Raw genomic sequence first — 19592 nt, 5'->3', positions numbered from 1 at the left:
CAGAGGAAGAGGCAGACAGAGGAAGAGGCAGACAGAGGAAGAGGCAGACAGAGGAAGAGGCAGACAGAGGAAGAGGCAGACAGAGGAAGAGGCAGACAGAGGAAGAGGCAGACAGAGGAAGAGGCAGACAGAGGAAGAGGCAGACAGAGGAAGAGGCAGACAGAGGAAGAGGCAGACAGAGGAAGAGGCAGACAGAGGAAGAGGCAGACAGAGGAAGAGGCAGACAGAGGAAGAGGCAGACAGAGGAAGAGGCAGACAGAGGAAGAGGCAGACAGAGGAAGAGGCAGACAGAGGAAGAGGCAGACAGAGGAAGAGGCAGACAGAGGAAGAGGCAGACAGAGGAAGAGGCAGACAGAGGAAGAGGCAGACAGAGGAAGAGGCAGACAGAGGAAGAGGCAGACAGAGGAAGAGGCAGACAGAGGAAGAGGCAGACAGAGGAAGAGGCAGACAGAGGAAGAGGCAGACAGAGGAAGAGGCAGACAGAGGAAGAGGCAGACAGAGGAAGAGGCAGACAGAGGAAGAGGCAGACAGAGGAAGAGGCAGACAGAGGAAGAGGCAGACAGAGGAAGAGGCAGACAGAGGAAGAGGCAGACAGAGGAAGAGGCAGACAGAGGAAGAGGCAGACAGAGGAAGAGGCAGACAGAGGAAGAGGCAGACAGAGGAAGAGGCAGACAGAGGAAGAGGCAGACAGAGGAAGAGGCAGACAGAGGAAGAGGCAGACAGAGGAAGAGGCAGACAGAGGAAGAGGCAGACAGAGGAAGAGGCAGACAGAGGAAGAGGCAGACAGAGGAAGAGGCAGACAGAGGAAGAGGCAGACAGAGGAAGAGGCAGACAGAGGAAGAGGCAGACAGAGGAAGAGGCAGACAGAGGAAGAGGCAGACAGAGGAAGAGGCAGACAGAGGAAGAGGCAGACAGAGGAAGAGGCAGACAGAGGAAGAGGCAGACAGTGGAGAGGATGTGGATACAAGATAGCTGAAGTTAGTCATGGGTCAGGGTTGAGGTCAGTGTGGTGCAGGGAATAGTGTGGACTGAGGTCATCGAAATTAGAAATCAAAGGATCCCCCTGAACTGATGTTTGGGGAGAAGGATTCGGATAGCACAGGTTGTGAAGCATCAGTTAAATTTGAGCACAGTACGTTCAGCAGTGTGGCTGGTAGACTCTGTTCTTGACCGTAGTTTGATGGCGGCTCTTTGTTTGGGTGTGGAGAAGTTAAAGCAGAATATTTTAGCAGTGAGCCCTGCCTCTGATAGGACAGATCTTTCACCTGGGTGTTCCACAGTGGTATGAGTCATGTGACAAGGAGGCTGGGAGTAGATGTGGTACGTGTGTGTGTGTGTGTGTGTGTGTGTGTGTGTGTGTGTGTGTTTTGTAGACAAAGATCTTAATGGCTGAAAGCTCTAATTGTGTGTGTCTTTTTGTTGTGCCTATCATGATTCAGCATCTCTGCTAATATTCTTATATTCCATCCTGGATTTTCCATTGTTTGACAAATAAATCTAATGTTTTCTGTTTACTTGAATCCACAGTCCTGCTGAATTTTAGAAATGACATTTTACCCCTGAACTGTTACAGAACGTGTTTATTCACAATCACAATTACAGCTATAGTGCCATTTTCAAGTGGCAGCTGTAACAACTTAAGTCCAATTCAACTACTGAGAATAAATTTTATTATCAAAATATTGTCAAATCTTTTTTATTTATTATTATTTTTATTTTATTTTCTGCCATTTTCTGCCTTACTATGAAGTATGTCAAAGCATAATTCTTCCTTTTAAGAGGACACCATCCTTATATCAACCATGGTTACATACTTCATACACACAGTAACACGAGATTGATCATCTATATTAAAGGACCCAGCTCTTAACTAAAAGAATAATATTGTGAGAAACCATATGTTCAAGCAGGAATTAACTAATCACTCAGTGTTTAGTATGACATCAATACATTAGGAATTATTACAGTAAGTAATGTGTTTTGTAAAATGTTGAATGAATTCATACACCATTTTCTAAGATGCTTGATTAATACACTCTTAAGACAAAAAAATAACACATCATGAAGGAATTACCCATTGGGACAGAAATTGGTAGATTTGATGTACAGGTACAGACAAATAAATGATTACAGTTTCAGAAAAAAAGTATGATTTTATTCAAGAGAAAGAGCTTCACAAATGGTCCACCTCTGGCCCATATGCAAGCATTTATTCAGCTTGACAGGGGGGATTGTTGGATGTCCTCCTGAGCGATATTGTGCCATCGGCATGTTAGATGGTTGGAGTGCCCTACCCGTAATCCTCCAAACAGTCTCAGTTGGAGAGAGATGTGGTGACCTTGCTAGCAAAGGTTGACCTTGGCAGGCATGAAGACAAGCAGCAGAAACTCTCCATATGCAAGTAGGTATTATGTTGCTGATATATGTCTGGGATTCTTGTCATGAAGGACAACAGAATGGGGCATAGAATATCAGCAATTTATTGCTGTGCTGTAAGGATGACACGGATGATGACAGAAGGTGCCCTGCTATGAAATGAAACGACATGCTAGACCATCACTCCTGAGTATTGGGCCATATGGCAGATGACAGTCAGTTTGATATTCTACCACTGTAAGGGGCATCTCCCGGTATGTCTTTGCTAGTCATCATTGCTCAGTTTGAAGTGGGACTCATCACTGAAGAAAGTTCTGCACCAGTCAATGAGATTGTGGGCTAAATATGCCCCACATCACTGTAGACGGGTTTGTTGATGTACAGAGGTAAATGGTAGTCGGTGCAAGGGGTGCCGCGAGCTCAGCCCCCTTTCTTTGAGCTGCCTATTAATGGTTCTTTTGTCACTAAAACATAGTTACACATTGGGCAGATGATAATTACATATCCAGGGTTCTAAGTGCCTCTCTTACAGTTGCTCAGTTATCTTGATCTGAGGACTCTCTAGATCAATTGCTTCCTTCTTGACTTTCTGTTTGGCCATGGTTCGCCCATTCTTGCCAACATCGTTGAATAGTGGCATCATTCCTATGCAAAAGGTGAGCGATTCACCAATGTCTCCAACCAGCTTCTTTGAACCCGACAACATGTCCTCTTTCAATGTTGACATGTGTATATAATGTTTACACGTTTATCTGAGAGGTCTAATTACTATGCAACTGAGTTCATAAAATAAAATTTGCGAAGATTATGCCCTGCTATCGACTTGTCTCCTGTTCACTGTCCTTGCCGGCTGCACAGTGAAATTCTGCTGGAGTGTCTCACATTTGTTCATTCATTCATTGGCCTCCAAAGTTTACAATTTTGCATTTTCTGTTGATGCTTGTATATCACTTTGTGACCAATGTGCATAACCCTTTCTTGGTGCATTTTTTAAAGTGTGTATCACCATACTATGTACTATAAAGAAACTATAATAATCAGAAGTAAACCATGTCAGTATCTTCTGTAAAATTTTCCGGAAAGAAAATAGTCCCCCAATCGTATCTCTAGGTGGGTACTGCAAAAGATACAGACAACATGAAGGAAAAGAATCCCAATTTTAACATAGCCACTTGGAATGTGAGAACACTGCTTCAGTGTAGCAAGCTATAAAATGTAAAACTTGAAACGGAATGACTGGAAATCGATATCCTAGGCATATCGGAGATGAGATGGCCCCAACCAGGTGATTTATGGTCTGGAGAATACAGAGTCATTCACACCAGAACTGACCAAGATAGACCAGGAATAATTTTGATGGAAAACTATGGCTCACATGTCAAGGGATATGTGCAATATAGCTCTCGAATAATTCTAGTCAATCTTGAAACTGATCCAAAGGGCACTGTGATGATACAAATATACATGCCAACATCCAAAGAAGAAGATGGAGTCATTGATGAAATATACGGAGAAATAAGTAATGCGATGAGAGATGTTAAGGGAGATGAAAACCTGATTGCCACGGGGGACTGGAACAGAACACAATTGTGGGTGAAGAACTGGAGGAAGGAATTGTTGGCCAATGTGGACTTAGAAGAAGAAATGAAAGAGGAGATCGACTAATTGAGTTCTGCTTGAGGCATCAATTAGTTGTTGCAAACACACTTTTCCAACATCACAAACGAAGAAGATACACATGGAAGGCCCCTGGAGACCTGAGGAGACAACAGATTGATTACATTCTAGTGAAAGCACGTTTTAGGAATCAGATAAAAAATTGCAGGAGATATCCATCTGCAGACATAGGCAGTGATCATAACCTGGTCCTGATGAAAAGTTTACTGAGATTCAAACGTTTGAAGAACAAGCCAGTAAAAGAACTGAAGACTGAGGGACTGGCGAAACGTTACGCTCATGAAACAGACAACCTAGCTAAAAATTTTCAACATGGTGGAGTAAATGAAGACTGAGATCAAATTAAATCTGGTATATACAAAGTAGCAGAAAAGATAGTTGGAAGAACCGAACCCAAAAACAAGAGGAAATGGATTACAGCAGATATTATTGAGCTTATAGAAAACAGGAGATTATACAAAAATGCAACTAACCAACAAGGAAAAGCTGAATACAGAAGACTAAGGAATTTAGTTAATAGAGAAGCTAGGAAAGCAAAAGAAAATTTTCTTGAAGAAATGTGCAGGGAAATGGAAGAAAATATGCAAAATGGAATAACTGATTTAGCCTACAGAACAGTAAATCAATTTTTTTAACAAACGTAAAACAACACTCGCAGGCACAATAGAAAATAAAGAGGGGAAAATGCTGTTTGGTGAAGACATGATGAAGAGATGGAAAGAATACATAGAAGAGTTGTATGTCAGAACACCTCTTTCTGAGGAAGTAATAGGAAGAGAATAGCAAGTAGATGAAGATGAGAAGGGAGATGACATTCTGCAAGAAGAATTTGACAGAGCTCTAAAAGAACTACGGGACAAGAAAGTAATGGGTATTGATGACATCGCTGCAGAACTAATAAAGAATGCTGGTGACAGCATGAAAATGATGCTGCTTAAACTTATTAGGTCCATCTATAACACAGGAGAGATACCGACAGGCTTCCAGAAATGTATCATTGTTCCTATACCAAAGAAGGCAGCAGCTACAAAATGTGAACAGTACTGAACTCTAAGCCTAATATCACATGCATCAAAAATTCTCATAAAAATAGTTCTGAAGAGAATTTAAGAGAAGGTAGAGGATATGCTGAGTGAAGATCAGTATGGTTTCAGAAGGGGATTGGGAACAAGAGAGGCAATTCTGGCACTGAGACTCATTATCAAAAAGCAATTACAGAAAAATAAACGAACTTATATTGCCTTTGTAGACATGGGAAAGGCATTTTATAATGTTATATGGCAAGAGATGTTCAGAGTGCTGAGGAAAAGTGGAATAAAGTACAAAGACATCCTTGTGATACTCAGTTTCTATAAGAATGAGCTGGCAGTGATTAGGAACTATCACCAGGAACAAGAAGCAAATATTTGAAAAGGGGTAAGACAAGGATGTGCTCTTTCTCCTCTTATATTCAATGCTTACATCCAGGAAGCTATAGACCAAGTTCTAGAAACTACTGAGGTGGGGATCAAAATTAATGGGCAGAAGATAGACGTGCTATGTTATGCAGATGATATTGCTATAGTCATAGAGACAAAAGAAGATCTAGAAGAAGTCTTCAGAACAATTGAAAAAATTCTATGCAATCAGTATGGAATGAGAATAAACAAGAAAGAGATTAAAGTGATGGTATGCAGTACAGGAGCTGAATACGAACCTCCGAGAATGAGCATTTGGAAGAGAGGAGCTGGAAGTGATAGAGGAATTTACTTACCTGGGAAGCAAAATCACAAGGGATGGTGGAAGCTGTAAATAAATTGCGAGCAGAATACGAAGGCCAAAATTGCATTTAATCAGGGAAGGAACTTACTCACCAGCAACAATATCAGTCTGAAAATAAGGAAACGTATCGTGAAAGGTTTCGTTTGGAGTGTGGCCCTATACGGATGTGAAACTCGGACAATTGGAAGAGAAGAGAGAAGACGGCTAGAGGCCCTGGAGATGTGGTGCTATAGAAGGATGATGAAGATCAGTTGGAGAGACAAAGTAACAAATGAAGAGGTGCTTAGAAGAGTACAGGAAACTAGATCTCTGTGGGTGCACAGCCAGACAAGAAGAGACAAAGTTGTAGGGCACATCCTATGACACAACATCATTGGAACAATAGCAGTAGGAGCTATTGAGGGAAGGAATCTGCAGGGCGACCAACGATATCATACATGCAACACATTATGAATGATGTTGAATGTAACACATACGTGGAAATGAAGAGAAAGGCAGACAGAAGAGAGGAATGGTGCTCTGCTGCATACCAACATAGGGGTTGAACACAAAAAGAATAATAATCTAGATTTCTGACCTCCTGCCTGTAGTAGATTTTGCTTTTTAGTTCCAGTCGATGCTAGTCTGTTTTCTTTGGGAATACGACCATGTTTTCATTTTTATGACCACCTTTAGCAAATATTCTTCCTATAGATTGAGCTTTTCTTTTCTTTTCTTTTCTTTTCTTTTCTTTTGTTGTGGTGTAAGATTGCCATGTCCGTTTTCATCCCAGTGTGGTAGTGATTTTCTTCTTCTAGATCTTTGCACCTTTGGAGAGAGTACATTCACTCTTTATTGTTCTGTTATATGTTCTGTAATGTAATTTCAGAGTTTAAAAATCTATTCACCAAGTAGTGGCAGAAACACACACACACACACACACACACACACACACACACACACAAACCAGAATTGTGGCAAAACGACCTAAGGAAATTAAATCACAATAATATTCCCACTCACACCTCAATGGTTGCTGATTTTTTCAGCAAAAAATAAAACCATTATGTTGCCCCAGCCACTGTTTTCATGTGACTTAGCCCCAGCGACTTCTTTCTGTCCTGTGGGTTGAAGAGAAACATGACAATATGTTTTTTTGCTACCATTAATGAGGGGGAGCCTCCCATGAACCCTGGACCTTGCTGTTGGTGGGGAGGCTTACATGCCTCAGCGATACAGATAGCCGTACCGTAGGTGCAACCACAACGGAGAGGCATCTGTTGAGAGACCAGAAACACCTAGGAGAATAACGAGACAAGCTTACAACAGATTAACAGCCAACATCTCCACCCAATCTTGCTAAACTAATTCCACAACTCAAAACAAATAAAAATGACACAGGCAGCAGAAGTAAATACTATTGAGTCGCACTGGATGAGGCTCAATGTGTTTGATGCCTAGACATCCATATGCATGATTAACCAACGTGGTATTTATATGCGGAAATTTTAACTAAAAACCTCTGTTGAGCCTGCTTTGCACTCAGAACACTCTCATATTGTGATGCAGATGTGAGTGCCAGCACACTTTTTCTCAAGATTATCTCAAGACTTATTCCACAAAAGAATGTAGTCAGCATATTGTGTCAAGTTGATAACCAAGCACTTTGTAGAAGTCATCTGATGGAAGTAAAGATTCTCAAAGTTTTGTGCCAATACATTTATCTCTTTTGGTATTAGTTGTTAATAACAATGGTGAATTTATGATTAATTGTGTAATTTGCAACCACAATACTAAAAATAAAAACAGCTTACATATAGACAGTCGATAATCCAGAATGGAGAATGGAGTTATTCTGGTCCAGTAATCTGGCAGGAAATTAAAAACCAGAACATATTCAAAAACAAAGTAAAAGTATACCTCATCTGCCACTTCTCCTACAACTTAGACTAGTTTGACTCAAGGTGCAAATCCCATAAGAATAATGTTTATATTAAACAGATTTTGACTTTGTAAGCATTTGATAATGATCTGTCTAAGTTAAATGCTTCACTTGAAGTATTAAATAATGACATGAGATGGGTACAATAAGAGGAACAGGATTTTTTAAAGCAGCTGTTTTCTCTTAAAATATACAGACATACATTTTTTTCTGCCCTCTTCTAGAGTATTGCTGTGTGGCTTAGGAAGCTTACCAGATAGGATTTACAGAAGCCACGAAAAAATTTCGAAGGGCAGTTCATTTTGCATTATCTCTAAATAAGGGCAATACTGTCATAAATAAAACACTCACATTGGAAATCATAAAAAACAAAGGATCACAAACTTTCTCCTCCAAATGCCAAAATTTTTTTGACTCCCACCCACACAGCAAGAAATAATCACCACTAGAAAATATATCTCAGAGCTTGAACAGAAGGATTTAGGTGTTCATCTTTTCCCCAAATGCTGTTTGATGGTGGAGCATTAGAAAAATAGTCAAAGTTGTTGTCTGCATTATCATACATTTGAATGCAAATTACAGAGTAGAGCTAATATGGATGTAAAGTATTTTAGAAGTTATTGACATAATTATTAATATGAATAGACTACCACAACTTGCAGTTTTTTCACTAGTTCACTTTATAGAATCAGGCCATGGTGGCTCTCCCACCTGTGTAATAACTCGTTCCATGGCCCCGAGTCTCTCTTTAATTACAAGTTTTATGGAAAATGATAACTGACTAGATTGGTGGATGGAGCAATCAATGCACAGAAAATAGTCTTTTATTACAGTTCAGTCTGTATGGATACTTACTCATTTGCAAAACCTGCAAGGAGTACAGCAGATTCCCGAACTTCTGCAATGACTGATTCATACTCGATAACATCATTGTTCTTCTCACTCAGCTGTATCCTGACATATGCCAGGTCTCCTTTCAACAATGAAGGTCGCTTCTCTGCAAGTCCAGGGACCTGGAATTAATCAGATAAAATGTTTGTTTGTTGACTTGAGTTGCACAAGGAGACAAAACAACTGTGGTCTTGGGCCACTACTGGGTGCTACAAAAACCATTTATTATGCTGTTTCCCTCCTTATCACTTTAGTAATTACAGCCAGTACTCTTGAAGAGTAGCAGGAGGCCCTTTATTAGTTCATTATTAGACAGAATTAACTTGAGAAGTTAATGATCTAAATATACTATGTCTTTTCGCCTTCACCACTTCACATTAGAACATTAGATGAGGTGTGGTTTTATCCTCATTACACAACCCACACTTAGGGGATTCTTTACACACATCCATCATGTACAGGTGTTCCTTAAAGTTCTCACTGCCAGGATTGCAGAATTTCTCTTGAAACATGGCTTTCGCATTACTTGCTTGTCTTTTTTTGTTTTTTGATCTTAGTCTGTGTGCTGTCTGCTGATCCAGTTACATAGTTTTCATTTTACCATCACCTTAGTAATGGTTAGGAAAGGTTCCAGTCCAATTTGTTAATTAACACACACATTCATCCCAAGATACTTACCAGAATTATGCACCTCTGAATGGAAGTTATTAATCTTTCAAGGGTAAGATGTGAAAAGACACAATTAGAGGATGAAACAGAGATATGAACTATAAGTGATGCTCGGCTATTTTATACAAATAGTGATAGGAATTTTTATGAAGTTGTGATCCATAGGTTCCAGTTCCCTTAAGTTTGCTGAGACTCTAATGTTCAATTTATATCTTCAACATACTTGTTCCACTGTCGAGAATAAATAAAACTGAAACCACACGCAGGTTATCAGCCCACTACTTGTCAGCCAGCATAGCATCTATCGCAGTATACGATATACCTTTCTTACTTAATGTGAGGTGCTTACTTGCTTGCTCTCTCCCTCTCCCTGTCGCTCTCCCACATGTAGTTACATTTTTATAGGCATGGACTGCCTTTCAGCTTAAAATAATCATTGTTGACATAATTTCCAATGGAATATCCTTTAACAAAAATTTTGTTCTGGCCTAATAAAGCGAACTAGTAAGTTGTTCTGACCCTAAACAGCCACAATATTTCTGGTGTTCATTTCTGCCTGGAATGCTTTTCTTAGTACAAGCTGATAAAGTTTTGGCATTTGAGTCACATATATTGAAAGAAATTACAGTACCTCTTCATTTCTAATGAAAGTTTACATATGTCATTAGTAATTGTTAGAGACTTATTTTACTAAGTTTAGCTTGGAAAATATTTATGTTTTGCAGGAAAAGTTACTTTAAAATTTATTTTGTTTTCTTGGTCAGACTGTTTTTGTCCATTGTAAGTTTTGTGCAATGGTAATTATAATAATACTAGAAGTATAATTTATTCTCATTAATCTCTGTAAGGGCTGGTGGTTGGCGAAGGGAGTGAGTTTTTGTTAGTTGTAGGATGGCTGCAGTTGGAGCTAGTTTCAGTGTGACAAGCTATAAGAATTATGTTGAATAGTGAACCAATGATTCAAAATAAATTTATTTATTTAGCCCAGTCCAAAAAGCACTAAAATACAGTATAATCCTAAAAGTAAACGAAAAACAATAAAGGTGCTACCTACACCAACAGTTACAATAAACAGACTGTAAAGAAATTTTGCCATCATTAGATTGTTTGTGAAGTAAGATTCTCATGATTATAGAAGACTATGTAATAATAATAATAATAATAATAATAATAATAAATCACAGTATTTCAGTAGCAAACTAGAATGATTGACAAATATATGTTTTATTTTTTTTATTTTTATTTTTATTATTTTTTTTATTTACACATTGTTTCAACAACTTCCCTAATTTCTTTGTCATGTCTCATGATTTCATTGCTCTCTGTTTGGACACTAATCAAATTGCATTAGGAATATGTTACACATTATTCTACTAAGTTGGTATTATTACTTGAGTGATGAATGGAAAATTATTTTTGCTCTTACTGTAAACACTTCAGCATCATTAGTAGTTTCTCCCAGAGTGCAAACTGATGTTTGCTACATTCTCTCTTCCCTCAAGTTTCTCAGATTAGTGATAATGTCATTGTAACTTCCATACTTCATCATGTGTTGAGAGCTGGTCCTACAGGTTGCTTTTCTGTACCCAGCTAGCAAGAGAATGGTACATACAAAATTGTTAAGGCTTTCGTGGCCATTTGTTGACAAACTGCCTACTGGCTTCTGTCTCGGGTTCTTCAGCCGACATTCATCTAGTGATTTTACTGACGTTTCGCCAGCACGAGTGGCTGGCATTGTCAAAGCTTAAATCTTTTTGTTTGAAATCTATTTCTCTTATTTTATTATGATGACAATTTCTCCCTATGTATACTGGTGGCAACAAAATATTTTCGCATTTGGAGGGGAAAGTAGGTGACTGAAATTTCGTGAATAGATCTCACTGCAACGAACAAAGCCTTTGTGTTAATGATCGCCACCCCAAAACATTTATCACATGCGTGTAACACTTTCTCCTCTAGCTCCTGATAATACAAAATTAGCTGCCCTTCTTTGAACCTTTTTAAAATGTCCCATCAATCATATGTGGTAAGAATCCCATACCACACAGCAAAACTCCAATAGAGGACAGACACACACAGTGTAGGCAATCTCTCTAGTGGACCTCTTGCATCTTTCAAGTGTGCTCCCAATAAAACACAGTCTTTTGTTCATTTTCCTCCCACAACAGAGTCAACTGCCACTTTTTAAACCATACAGACATCTTGTTTAAATCATGCTGTAGTTAGTTTTCATCTCTCTATGACTTTACTAGAATGACAGCATCATCTGAAAACAATCTAAGTCAGCTGCTCAGATGGTCTTCTAAATTGTTTATAGGTTAGGAACAGCAGAGGGCCTATAACACATCCTTGGGGGATGTCAGATATCACTTCAGTGTTACTCAATGGGTTTCGGTCAATTACTGTGAGCTGTGACCTTTCTGACGGGGAAACCATGAATGCAGCTGCACAACTGCAACATTACTCTGTAGTCACATAACTTTGGTTAGAAGCCGCTTGTGAGGGATAGTCTCTAAAGCCTTCTGGAAACCCAGATATACGGAATCATGTTCGCATCTCCCATCAATAGAACTCATTACCTCATGTGAATAAATAGCCATTTGTGTTACATAGGAATGATATTTCATTACTCTGTGCTTTCTGTATCAGTAAATCCCTCTCTCCGGAGTAATTCATAATGTTTGAATGCAGTGTTTATTCTACAATTCTACGGCAAATCAACATCATAGATAGTGTATGTAATTCAACAGGTTACTCCTATTTCTTATCTTGAGTATTTATGTGACTTTGCAACTTCCCTGTCTTTAGGTATGGCTCTATCATCAAGTGAGGAGATGTATATGTTTCCTAAGTACAGTAAAAAATCTGCCCAGAAAATTTGTCTTTATTAAGTGATATGAGATGCTTCACTACACTGAGGACATTTACTTCCAGTTACTGAGGTTTGCACAGTTCTTGATTCAAATTCTGGAATATTTACTTCATCTTCTTTGCTTAAGGAATTTTAGAAAACCATATTTAGCAACTCCACTTTAAAGCACTGTTATTCCCTACATTGCCATTGCTCTCACTATGCCAGATTTCATGGCAGAGTTGCGTTGTGAAAAGTATTAAAAGAATCTTGCATTGAAGTCCATACTAACTTTTGAGCTTCTGTAAACTTTGACAATCTGGGAGATTTTACTTTCTTTTAAACTTGTCATCCTTTTTTCATTGCTTCAGCAACAGTATCCTGGCCTATTTTGCATATCATGGGGGATCCATCCATTGCTCTTAATTTATTTGGTATAAATCCCTCAATAATGGGAAATGGAATGTAGTCTAATTAAATCGGGTGATGCTGAGGGAATTAGATTAGGAAATGAGACACTAAATCGGGTGATGCTGAGGGAATTAGATTAGGAAATAAGACACTTAAATTAGTAAAAGAGTTTTGCTATTTGGAGAGCAAAATAACTGATGATGGTCGAAGTAGAGAGGATATAAAATGTAGACTGGCAATGGCAAGGAAAGTGCTTCTGAAGAAGAGAAATTTGTTAATATCGAGTATAGATTTAAGTGTCAGGAAGTCGTTTCTGAAAGTATTTGTATGGAGTGTAGCCATGTATGGAAGTGAAACTTAGACGATAAATAATTTGGACAAGAAGAGCATAGCAGCTTTTGAAATGTGGTGCTACAGAGGAATGCTGAAGATTAGATGGGTAGATCACATAACTAATGAGGAGGTACTGAATAGGATTGGGGAGAAGAGAAGTTTGTGGCACAACTTGACCAGAAGAAGGGATCGGTTGGTAGGACATGTTCTGAGGCATCAAGGGATCACCAATTTGGTATTGGAGGGCAGTGTGGAGAGTAAAAATCATAGAGGGAGACCAAGAGATGAATACATGAAGCAGATTCAGAAAGATGTAGGTTGCAGTAGGCACTGGGAGATGAAGCTTGCACAGGATAGAGTAGCATGGAGAGCTGCATCAAACCAGTCTCAGGACTGAAGACCACAACAGCAACAACAACAAATCCCTCAATTGTTGTGATACTATTTCTTTGAATTCAAGCCGCATCTGATCTAAGCTTGTGAGTTTGGATGTTACAGTACAGTAATCAGACATTGCGGTCACTAATCCCTGTATCAGTCATTATACTCTCAACTTGCTCAGGATATGTTGCTAAGAGATGAGTACATTTTTGCAACCATTTACATTCAACAGTAATTAAAAAGCAACTCAAGAAAGTCATGGCTAATGACCTCCTCCTCCTCCTCCCCCCCCCCTCACACACACACACACACACACACACACACACACACACACACACACACACACACACACACACACACACCAATCTGTCATTGGCAATGCATCCGGAACAAGTGCATTCAAAAGTGTTGTGCCCAGCACATTCACTGCACTGGGGATGAAGTGCTTCTCTGTTAACATGACAACTGAATACTTACTCTACTACACTTGTCTTACCCAGTACAGAGTCAGACTTGCCTTCCTGTCATGCATGTACCTTCCATCTGAGACTGTGTGTTTGTCTCTGTTGTGTTGTCAACCCACACAGGAATACAGAGAGTCTGGCTAACATGTTGAAATGGAGATTAAGAATCACTTCCTCTTATCAGCATCAAGCTGGCATGAAGCTTTATCATCTGGCTGCTTGAGTGTTGGATGCCTATTTAATTTGGCTCTTCCAGTACCCATAAGAAAAGTCACCATGCACATCAATTGGACTTTCTTCTGTTAACAATGTAGTGACGTAGTAAATCAGACTTTTTCAGGAAAACCAACAGTTTAAAAGTTTCGGGTTTGCAGCAAGGTTGTCAGTTTCCCTATACACAATATTTTGACAATGTGCCCAACTGTCTTCAACATGTGCCAAGTCCATATCTGAACACTTGCCATAAAGTCTCCAAGCAAACTGATTGAGATGTACTACGTGCTGTCCTAGAAGTAGTTCCCCCAACACAGTTAAACAACAGAATATCTGACAAATTCAAATGCCACTAAAAGACTATGTAAAAAAAAGTTACAAATAATCAAAGTATTTTAAGATGTATTCTTCATATTAAGATCTTTTCTGATACGAATTAAGTGAAAAGGGTGATGTATCCAAACTTGACTTAGGCAATGCCTCTGTCCCAGTGAATTAAATTATCTGCAACTCCAATCTCAACAGCTCCTTTGGTATACTATTCCAGAAGTTTGCCAAATGCAGAGCAGTACTGGTAACATCATATTTGATTTTGTGATCACAGGTGAGGCAGCAATCAGACACATCTAATTCAATAGGGAGCCCAAGTCTGAAGTAATGCTCACATTCTTTATGTCTGTTCAACAGATCTTCTAGTTAGTCTAACATGTAACATGCACACTGTCTGTGATATGTACCAGTTGTGACCTCCCCTTCTCTCTTTGCTCCATTTCTTTCACTGATCTTTCCTCTTCTTTCTTCCTTCTTTGTGCTGTGGCTATATCTCAGGGTTTTCAATGCAGAAATGTAGTGAGAAATACGTGTGTGGTGGTTCACAATATCGTAGTGCTGTGAGGGAGCACCACTCGTGCCTCTGCTTTGAGAAGACTGACGACTGAAGCACGAATATTTCTCAAAAGAAAAACAGGTATGTGCTCTCTTTTCTTTTAAAACTATAAATAGTAGCATAGCTAGTACAAGGGTGAGTCAAATGAAAACCTTAAATTTACATTTTACATTTACATTTACATTTACATTTATACTCCGCAAGCCACCCAACGGAGTGTGGCGGAGGGCACTTTACGTGCCACTGTCATTATCTCCCTTTCCTGTTCCAGTCGCGTATGGTTCGCGGGAAGAACGACTGTCTGAAAGCCTCTGTGCGCGCTCTAATCTCTCTAATTTTACATTCGTGATCTCCTCGGGAGGTATAAGTAGGGGGAAGCAATATATTCGATACCTCATCCAGAAACGCACCCTCTCGAAACCTGGCGAGCAAGCTACACCACGATGCAGAGCGCCTCTCTTGCAGAGTCTGCCACTTGAGTTTGTTAAACATCTCCGTAACGCTATCACGGTTACCAAATAACCCTGTGACGAAACGCGCCGCTCTTCTTTGGATCTTCTCTATCTCCTCCGTCAACCCGATCTGGTACGGATCCCACACTGATGAGCAATACTCAAGTATAGGTCGAACGAGTGTTTTGTAAGCCACCTCCTTTGTTGATGGACTACATTTTCTAAGGACTCTCCCAATGAATCTCAACCTGGTACCCGCCTTACCAACAATTAATTTTATATGATCATTCCACTTCAAATCGTTCCGCACGCATACTCCCAGATATTTTACAGAAGTAACTGCTACCAGTGTTTGTTCCGCTATCATATAATCATACAATAAAGGATCCTTCTTTCTATGTATTCGCAATACATTACATTTATCTATGTTAAGGGTCAGTTGCCACTCCCTGCACCAAGTGCCTATCCGCTGCAGATCTTCCTGCATTTCGCTACAATTTTCTAATGCTGCAACTTCTCTGTATACTACAGCATCATCCGCGAAAAGCCGCATGGAACTTCCGACACTATCTACTAGGTCATTTATATATATTGTGAAAAGCAATGGTCCCATAACACTCCCCTGTGGCACGCCAGAGGTTACTTTAATATCTGTAGATGTCTCTCCATTGAGAACAACATGTTGTGTTCTGTTTGCTAAAAACTCTTCATTCCAGTCACAGAGCTGGTCTGATATTCCGTAGGCTCTTACTTTGTTTATCAGGCGACAGTGCGGAACTGTATCGAACGCCTTCCGGAAGTCAAGGAAAATGGCATCTACCTGGGAGCCTGTATCTAATATTTTCTGGGTCTCATGAACAAATAAAGCGAGTTGGGTTTCACACGATCGCTGTTTCCGGAATCCATGTTGATTCCTACATAGTAGATTCTGAGTTTCCAAAAACGACATGATACTCGAGCAAAAGACATGTTCTAAAATTCTACAACAGATCGACGTCAGAGAGATAGGTCTATAGTTTTGCGCATCTGCTCGATGACCCTTCTTGAAGACTGGGACTACCTGTGCTCTTTTCCAATCATTTGGAACCTTCTGTTCCTCTAGAGACTTGCGGTACACGGCTGTTAGAAGGGGGGCAAGTTCTTTCGCATACTCTGTGTAGAATCGAATTGGTATCCCGTCAGGTCCAGTGGACTTTCCTCTGTTGAGTGATTCCAGTTGCTTTTCTATTCCTTAGACACTTATTTCAATGTCAGCCATTTTTTCGTTGGTGCGAGGATTTAGAGAAGGAACTGCAGTGCGGTCTTCCTCTGTGAAACAGCTTTGGAAAAAGGTGTTTAGTATTTCAGCTTTACGCTTGTCATCCTCTGTTTCAATGCCATCATCATCCCGGAGTGTCTGGACATGATGTTTCGAGCCACTTACTGATTTAACGTAAGACCAGAACTTCCTAGGATTTTCTGTCAATTCGGTACCTAGTATTTTACTTTCGAATTCACTGAACGCTTCACGCATAGCCCTCCTTACGCTAACTTTGACATAGTTTAGCTTCTGTTTGTCTGAGAGGTTTTGGCTGCGTTTAAACTTGGAGTGAAGCTCTCTTTGCTTTCGCAGTAGTTTCCTAACTTTGTTGTTGTACCACGGTGGGTTTTTCCCGTCCCTCACAGTTTTGCTCGGCACGTACCTGTCTAAAACGCATTTTACGATTGCCTTAAACTTTTTCCATAAACAATCAACATTGTCAGTGTCGGAACAGAAATTTTCATTTTGATCTGTTAGGTAGTCTGAAATCTGCCTTCTATTACTCTTGCTAAACAGATAAACCTTCCTCCCTTTTTTTATATTCGTATTAACTTCCATATTCAGGGATGCTGCAACGGCCTTATGATCACTGATTCCCTGTTCTGCACTTACAGAGTCGAAAAGTTCGGGTCTGTTTGTTATCAGTAGGTCCAAGATGTTATCTCCACGAGTCGGTTCTCTGTTTAATTGCTCGAGGTAATTTTCGGATAGTGCACTCAGTATAATGTCACTCGATGCTCTGTCCCTACCACCCGTCCTAAACATCTGAGTGTCCCAGTCTATATCTGGTAAATTGAAATCTCCACCTAAGACCATAACATGCTGAGAAAATTTATGTGAAATGTATTCCAAATTTTCTCTCAGTTGTTCTGCCACTAATGCTGCTGAGTCGGGGGGTCGGTAAAAGGAGCCAGTTATTAACCTAGCTCGGTTGTTGAGTGTAACCTCCACCCATAATAATTCACAGGAACTATCCACTTCTACTTCACTACAGGATAAACTACTACTAACAGCGACGAACACTCCACCACCGGTTGCATGCAATCTATCCTTTCTAAACACCGTCTGTACCTTTGTAAAAATTTCGGCAGAATTTATCTCTGGCTTCAGCCAGCTTTCTGTACCTATAACGATTTCAGCTTCGGTGCTTTCTATCAGCGCTTGAAGTTCCGGTACTTTACCAACGCAGCTTCAACAGTTTACAATTACAATACCGATTGCTGCTTGGTCCCCACATGTCCTGACTTTGCCCCGCACCCGTTGAGGCTGTTGCCCTTTCTGCACTTGCCCGAGGCCATCTAACCTAAAAAACCGCCCAGCCCACGCCACACAACCCCTGCTACCCGTGTAGCCGCTTGTTGCGTGTAGTGGACTCCTGACCTATCCAGCGGAACCCGAAACCCCACCACCCTATGGCGCAAGTCGAGGAATCTGCAGCCCACATGGTCGCAGAACCGTCTCAGCCTCTGATTCAGACCCTCCACTCAGCTCTGTACCAAAGGTCCGCAGTCAGTCCTGTCGACGATGCTGCAGATGGTGAGCTCTGCTTTCATCCCGCTAGCGAGACTGGCAGTCTTCACCAAATCAGATAGCCGCCGGAAGCCAGAGAGGATTTCCTCCGATCCATAGCGACACACATCATTGGTGCCGACATGAGTGACCACCTGCAGATGGGTGCACCCTGTACCCTTCATGGCATCCGGAAGGACCCTTTCCACATCTGGAATGACTCCCCCCGGTATGCACACGGAGTGCACTTTGGTTTTCTTCCCCTCCCTTGCTGCCATATCCCTAAGGGGCCCCATTACGCGCCTGACGTTGGAGCTCCCAACTACCAGTAAGCCCACCCTCTGCGACTGCCCGGATCTTGCAGACTGAGGGGCAACCTCTGGAACAGGACAAGCAGCCATGTCAGGCTGAAGATCAGTATCAGCCTGAGACAGAGCCTGAAACCGGTTCGTCAGACAAACTGGAGAGGCCTTCCGTTCAGCCCTCCGGAATGTCTTTCGCCCCCTGCCACACCTTGAGACGACCTCCCACTCTACCACAGGTGAGGGATCAGCCTCAATGTGGGCAGTATCCCGGGCAACCACAGTCGTAGTCCGATCGGGGGATGCGTGGGACGAGCTGGCCGTCCCCGACAAACCCCCATCCGGACCCCCACAGTGATGCCCATTGGCAACAGCCTCAAGCTGTGTGACCGAAGCCAACACTGCCTGAAGCTGGGAGCGAAGGGATGCCAACTCAGCCTGCATCCGAACACAGCAGTTGCAGTCCCTATCCATGCTAAAAACTTGTGCAAAGAACGTCTGAACTAATCTACAGAGAGCGCAAACAAAACGACACAAAATTGAAGCGGTTATTAAAATACAAGACTGCCTAGTAAATGCAGTAATGCTGCCACTTGTGCACTGCTGACACACTGCTCGGCGGCGGAAGGAGACTACGCGATTTAACACTATTCAAGTACTAAAACGTGATGCTACAACTCTCAAATACTATAATACGCCCGAAATTTATGAATTAAACAATGCAAGTACCAAAAACACGCAAAGAAATTAAGAATTAAACTATGTAACAAATGAGTGAGCTAGGAGTATACGACTTGCTGCTGCAGCTGCTTATCCAATGGCGGCAGGGAGTGAAGGTGTGTGTGAAACCTATTTAAATTCATCAACGAATGAAGGTTCAGTACGGTGATGCATGTTTGTCACAGCAGCAAGTCTATGAATGGAGTAGGAAGTTCGCAAATGGTGTGACTTCAGTGGAAGATTTGTAATAACAAATCAAAATTTTGCGCCGTTATCTTGTAAGCTGGTAAGCGTGCTTCAAACAGCATGCAGAATGGCCTGTAGGTGGCAGCAGAGTGCAGATGCACACATACCATTACAGTATCAGTATAAAGATGGCCGCCCCATTTGCAACTTGCACCAGGGAAGAACAGCGTTCTGTTATTCGGTTTTTGCATAGTGAAGGTGTGTGTGAAACCTATTTAAATTCATCAAC

General features: G+C 40.9%; 1 protein-coding gene across 1 annotated transcript in view; it reads right to left on the bottom strand.

Annotated features, from left to right (window-relative positions):
- The window catches only part of LOC126092027 (helicase MOV-10-like), a 375996-nt gene that overhangs the window by 118541 nt on the left and 237863 nt on the right, over positions 1-19592 (bottom strand). The window contains exon 10 of the mRNA XM_049907422.1: positions 8591-8748. Coding sequence (XP_049763379.1) covers positions 8591-8748 — 158 coding nt within the window. The remainder of the gene's footprint in view (positions 1-8590; positions 8749-19592) is intronic.

The sequence above is a fragment of the Schistocerca cancellata genome, chromosome 7, assembly GCF_023864275.1.
Source record: "Schistocerca cancellata isolate TAMUIC-IGC-003103 chromosome 7, iqSchCanc2.1, whole genome shotgun sequence".
Lineage (NCBI taxonomy): Eukaryota > Metazoa > Arthropoda > Insecta > Orthoptera > Acrididae > Schistocerca > Schistocerca cancellata.
Note: the sequence above shows the minus strand (reverse complement) of the source record. Positions and strands in the feature narration are given on the sequence as shown.